The sequence below is a fragment of the Orycteropus afer genome, unplaced genomic scaffold, assembly GCF_000298275.1.
Source record: "Orycteropus afer afer isolate SDZICR_OR568_19922 unplaced genomic scaffold, OryAfe1.0 scaffold00145, whole genome shotgun sequence".
In the NCBI taxonomy this organism is placed as follows: domain Eukaryota; kingdom Metazoa; phylum Chordata; class Mammalia; order Tubulidentata; family Orycteropodidae; genus Orycteropus; species Orycteropus afer.
Window position 1 is genome coordinate 5,513,680 of NW_006921732.1, and position 6,536 is coordinate 5,520,215.

The window sequence follows — 6,536 nt, forward strand, 5'->3', positions numbered from 1 at the left end:
TGAATATCTTAAGCAAAAATGTGAATACTCTTATAGTTTGTTTTATAACTGGCTTATGTAACAATATAATGTGAACATTTTTTCAGGTCAATATATGTGGATTCACATCATCTCTTACAGTGGCTTTATTATATCCTATTATATGAATATGCCATAATTTATTCAATCAGCCCTCTCATCTTAGATAGGGAGGTTGCTAGCAGTTTATGCCTCATCTTCCCAGGCTGCCCATTTCCCCATGCTGCTCCATGTACTGGCTATGATACTGCTGTAGTCAGCAGCTAAAACATATATACATGAAACTTAACCCTCCTCTTTTTTTGTCCCTTTTCCTGCATGTCTCTCTCAGATAAGAAGGCTGACTGCACAATTACAATGGCTGACTCAGACTTAATAGATTTAATGACTGGCAAAATGAATCCTCAGTCGGTAAGTAGATGAAGTGTGCATATATCCTTCTAGTAGGTGGCTCTTTCTAGCTCTTCCCACCTCATCTGCCTTATGCCCTAGAATACCAAAGGGTCAGACCCACCCAAAACTCAGAGTGTCCACTTAAAAATGGCAGATATTAGTGGAACAATCTACATGCCAGGCACTATTCTGCATGCTGGAAATACTCGATGAATAAGAAATCGTTCCCATGCTCAGGGCACCCACAGTTTGGTAGGAAACAGATCTGAAAGAATAGGCATAGCCATAGGCCCAAGGTGCCTCTCCAGCCTGTGGTAGGAGAGGATGAGGAAGGAGCACCCATGTCTGCTGGGGCCATCAGGGCAGGTCTCACAGAGGCAGCAGTGATTGAGTTGAGTCCTGAGATGGTCATCAGCTGGTGAAGAACATTCCAGGCAGAGGGAGCAGTGTGAGTAAAGTGTAACCTACGTTTCATACCTTTGTCTGTTACTCTTCTTGCTTCAGCTCTCAAGAACTTTCCTGACACACTCCAACTTGCAAAATCAGCTCACACAATTCTCTCCAAGGAACTCCTTCCCAGGTGTTAGGGAGCTGTGGCCAGGCCCTTACTGGACTTTAACTTAGCACTTGTCACACTATGCTAGTCAGAATGTGCCTCTCTCTTCCCCATTAAATTGTGAGCTTTTCAAAGGAAGGAACCACAGTTTATTCATCTTTGTGTTTCCAGAGTTTAGCACAATGCCTAACATTTTTAGGTGTTCCGTAGACAGTTGTTGGATTAAATTTGTTGAAAAAGTACTATATACCTTGTACAGATTTTCCAGGTCCCAAAATTTTCATGGGCCATAGCACAGTGTAGAAACCCACTTGATGAGCTGAGCTTACAGATGGTTAGGGGTGACAAAAAAGAAGCACAGTCACTCCTTTCCATTATAGCTCTATATTTTTGTTGCCTCAACCTTATTAGTTTTAGTTCTTAGTCCTGAGGTTCCCTGGTAATTTGCAAGATCGGATAAAACAACAAAATCTTAATCCCACTCTTACTTTTTTCTCAAATGCTTTTTCTGAGCAGCTAAATATGTGCCAGTTGATGCCTTGACGAGTGAGGGATTTTTATCTGTGACATGTTTCAGCTGAATACATTGGCACTGATATTTCTATCCACAGAGCCTGTTCCAGAAACCTGGACAGAACAGAGGCCACCAGTGTAGGAGCTGGCTGTCATCCCCTTCCCACCCACTGCTCCCCACTGTGCACTCAAGCACAGTGTTGGCCAGAGGTCGGGACTTCACACATCAGCTGCCCTCATTCTCTCAGTTGGCCTGGGTCCTGCCCATTTTTTGGGGAGAAGTGTCAGCGTATTTTTCTTAAACACCTGTTAACACCCAAAGGAATTAAAGATAAAACAGCAGACCTTTCTATTAATGTGTTAATGGCCTTCCCTTGTGTTCAGTAGAGGATTTGACTGGAACCCATTAAATGCAGTGGAAATTCTCATTTCAGTGTTTGGCTCCAGTTGAAACAAAGCAATGCCTTCTCCAGCAGAAAGCACATATCCAGAACACCTAGGGGCCAGATTAAAACGATCCTTATGTTTGGATTCCCTAAAGAGTGAAAAGTCATGTTTTCTCTGTTAATAGTAAATAAAAAAAATCATTTTCTCTTGTAACTTAAAAAAGGGGAAGATGATGAGTTTCTCTTTTAGGCACTATTGGTCTATATTTGTAAAGAACATATGTTAAATATATTGTGTTCTGAGACATCTGACCTTTAAATCATCAGACAGAAGGCTTTGTGCCATATAGAAGGGAAATATTTAGTTTGTCCAGACACAAGAGGGAAAAAAAAGAGAATTAGTCACCCTTACTAGGAGGTGTAGAAAAAGCAGAGCTCTGTGATTCCCTTGGAAGATGCAGAAGGAGGAGGTCCTGGCTTCCAGTGCCCTTACTTCAGAAGCTAAGGCGACCAGAAACATTTTTCATCTAGCCCCTCCTTATTTTAAGAACTGAGTTAGAAGACTGAGATCACAGTAGCAGGAAAATCATACTATTTCCCAATTTTGCGATTTCTCTTAAGTTTTCTCAGGATTTTGTTACATGGTGAATTTCATGAACATCATGTGATCCGATCCCAGCCAGTTGTTAAAGTGGAACTTATGGCTCTACACTTCACATTGGTTTGGTTCCTCTTATTGAGCCTTAAAGTAACACAAGCCCCCTAGTCTCAGCAGGCCGGCTGTCTTCAGTAGGGATAACTCCTTGATCACGTAGATAATAAAATAAAACTAAATTGGTGGCATTTAATCCACATTGTACTGAATCCCAAGAGATTATAAGTGTGTTTTGCATGTGCTTTTTCTCCTAGAAGACTACTGAAATTTTCACTTCATCTTCCCAACCCACATTTAATGTTTGTACACAAAATACACTAGTATGAGCCCACTCTGCGTAGTATTTAGAAAATGTACCCCCTTTAAGGAAGGTGGAGCTCTGGTGGTGCAGTGCCTAAAGCATTTGACTGCTAACCAGACAGTTGGCACTTCAACTGGAAGGAAGATGGGGCAATCTACTTCTATAAAGATTTATCACCTCACAAATTCAATGGGGGTCGCTATGAGTAGGAATCGACTCCATGGCAGTGAGTTTGGTTTTGGTTTTAGTTAAGGAAGGTAGGTAAGAAGGCAGACTCGGTCCTAAGGGAAAAGTTTAGAAAGGTGTTCCTTTTGACTGTTTTGTGTTAAGCATGGCTTTTAGATTCTTCCTTTTGAGAACTCTAGTTCTAATTCTATTCCAAGAAGTCAGGTTTCATATTTTGGAGAAATTTAAGTGACCTGAATAACTTGATGGTCTCAGGGGGCTAGGTAGTCTTAGAAGTATCAGTAGTCTCAAAAGAAAAACTACCAAGTAATGAATTTTTCTTTCTTACTCACAGGCCTTCTTTCAAGGCAAATTGAAAATCACTGGCAACATGGGTATGGCTTTGAAGTTACAAAATCTTCAGCTTCAGCCTGGCAAAGCAAAGCTGTGAAGAATTCCCTTTGGCCATTTTTGAAAATCAAGATGAGACACATAGAAATATATCCATATGTTTCATTGTCAGAAATTAGACTGAAACTCAGCATTGGCAAATAGCATGGGGTAGATTTGTTTTGAAATGGGTGTGACCAATCCTGTTTTCCCTAAGCTGTGGGTGAATGAAGCCTGGTGGTGCCCTACTGCTTTGCTGAATTGTATACAACTGTGCATCGCAAAGTTAATATGGTAGTTATGGTTTGAGGTAACATGGAGTTTCAGAATAAAATTAGGAATAGTAAAATCCAAAAACTATGTAAACAAAACTCTCACTTTGCTTACAAAGTATATTTAAGGATTATTCTGCTGAAGATTCAGTTTAAGAGGTTTTTTTGGGGGAGAACTAGGGAAAAAACAGCCTACCTGTAATTAGTGTTGTGCACTTAATAACCTTAATCTATTTTCCATTAATAGTTTTTAAAATTCTGTACTGGGAATTAAAATTAAAAGAAAAAAAACACTTTTTAATTTTGCATTGATGCACTCAAAGTGGTATTTTCTTCCCAAATCAAATTAAAAGAAATATGATTAGAGCTTGGGAATAGAAAACATCTACAGCTGATCACAGACCTATTTTTTAAATAAAAATATCTTAGAAATGGTTTTTTTCTTGAAAAATCAGTGTGTTTGAGTCATAAAACAACTATTGTGAAAAATAACTGAATAAATGAAATTTGCTTTGAGATGCACAGTTTTCAAATTATCTATTAACTAAATATAATATGTAAAGCTTTCAGTTCTTTGTTATAATTTTCCTTTTTCATATAATTTAGTTTAACTGCTTATTCTTACTTAATTTATCTTTTTCCTAGATTTTCTAATGCTGATGTAACTATTTCTTATAAATCAATGAGATATGGGGTATAATAATGCTTTTGGAAGAATGTTTAATAGAAAATTAAAACAGCTCTTCCTGATCTTTGTTTTCACTGTGTTATGTTCTTTTTGCTCAGCGTTTTCTAGATGATGGAGCCTAAAAGGAAACATTGGGGGATTCTACAAGCTGTTAACTAGACATTCTCCACTGGATAAGTTGACATATCGCCCATTCTTGATTAGGGAGGCAGTGAGGTATAACGGTGAGAGCACTTGGCCACTAGCTGGGAGACTTGTTCTCTTAGGCAAATAATAAATAACTGCCTGCCTGGCCTGTTTGCTAAATAGTTAAAAGGGGGCTGGGGGGCGGGCTTAAATAGATGTTCTCCAAGGTTCCTTCTCTTGAGGTCTTATAATCAGAGCTGGGCGGAACTGTTTGGGGGTTAACCACCTTTCTGTTGTTAACACGTATTTTCACTCACAGATGGCCAGAGGTAAAAGCCATTTGGTTTCGTTTGTTTGGGGGGACTGCGCTAATCAAATCTGGACTGTGATGAGACCATTTAGCTTTTCATGTTCTGTGACCAACATGATGGGGCAACAAGGTGAATTAAGCCAGGATTAAATTGGTCTTAATTCCCATAAAAGAAACTGAGAACACAATCCTTCCTTCCTAATCATAGGAGCTTACTGAGAAAAAGATGACTTTAAGAAAAAAGTTCAGAGCTATTTTGATTTGTCATAGTTTTGATTTGCAGCATCCTTCTGCCCTCACTTGCCCTGGATAACAATAGAGTTTTGGTTCTCTAGTGCTGCTCTAACAGAAATACCATGGGTGGGTGGCTTTAACAAACAGATTTATTCTCTCACAGTTTAGGAGGCTAGAAGTCTGAGTTCAAAGTGCCGGCTCTAGGGACTGGATGAAAGCCTCTCAGCCCTGGGTTTCAGCTCTGCCCCTTGCTCCCAGCCCACTGGAGCTGGAAGCATTTCTTAACTCAGGCAGCTGCTGGCTGCTGAGGCTGACAAACCCAAGGTCAACACGTGAAATGGCACAATCCCAAGATAATCAAGCAACAGGGCAGGCCACTAGTTTAAGTCCAGAAACAGTCCCAACATTGGCAGGCAGTGTGGCAGGCTGCTGAATGAAGACTCAGCTACATGCAGGATCCAAGAGTGCCAAAAACTGCAGAGACCTTTCTCAAAGCTGCCTTACATACTAGAAGCAGACCACATCCCTAAGGCAGCAACTCAGCTGGTCACAGCAGATTCCACTATGGAGTTGATTACCAGTCTCATCATGGGGAATATGACATCCAGCTGCCCAGCCACTCATACCCAGGCCCACCCAAGTTGACACATAACCTTAACTACCACAAATAGATACCTGAAATAGGATGAGTTTATAAAGTAAAAGCAAACAAAATATAAAAGCAAAAACTAGTTCTTGAAGTAGAAATATATTCATATGTGCATATAATTTATGTGTGCAATAGAAAGCACTTAGTGGTGATATACAGTAGCAGTTTAACTCCTAGGAAAGAAGAAAAAGAGATCTGGGTAAAAATTATTGGTGTTGCTGGCTCTGCAACTTAAATAGGTTGAGCCTCAGTTACCTCATCTATGAAATGAAGATATTAATATTGACCTAGAATTATGAGAATCTCTTGTTGTTATGTGCCATCAAGTCAGACCCAACTCATAGCAACTCCTCCTTGGGTTTCTGAGGTGGTATCACTACAAAAGTAGATTGCCCAACCTTCCTTCTGAGGAGTGGCTGGTGGGTTTGAACCACCAGCCTTCTGGTTAGCAGTTAAGTGCCTTAGGCACTACCCTACCAGAGCTCCTTCTGAGACTCGAGAGAGATAATATGTGTGAAGTAACAAAAACAGTGTTAGGTATATTATAGTCATTCAGTATATGTTAGTTCCCATACTGTCCTCACCACTAATTGCTACCACCTCTCAGTGATAGGTGATATGATGTCTATAGTGTATGTCCCACTTTCTGAATCTTATTTTTTTATTATTCATTTCATTAACAACTTTTTTGAGTGCCTACTACATATACAAAAAAGAGGAAGGCCCTCAATGAAATGGATTGACACAGTGGCTGCAATGATGGGCTCAGGTATAGCAAGTATTGTGAGGCTGGCACAGGACTGAGCAGTGTTTCGTTCTGTTGCACATAGGGTCACTATGAATTGGAGCTGACTGGATTGCACCAACACCAACAACACAA

At 40.0% G+C, this 6,536-nt stretch overlaps 1 protein-coding gene across 1 annotated transcript in view; it reads left to right on the forward strand.

Annotated features, from left to right (window-relative positions):
• SCP2 (sterol carrier protein 2) overlaps window positions 1-3,438 on the forward strand; it is a 243,070-nt gene extending 239,632 nt beyond the window's left edge. Inside the window, exons 14-15 of the mRNA XM_007945912.2 lie at window positions 350-429; window positions 3,343-3,438. Coding sequence (XP_007944103.2) covers window positions 350-429; window positions 3,343-3,438 — 176 coding nt within the window. The remainder of the gene's footprint in view (window positions 1-349; window positions 430-3,342) is intronic.
• Window positions 3,439-6,536: the final 3,098 nt, after the last annotated feature.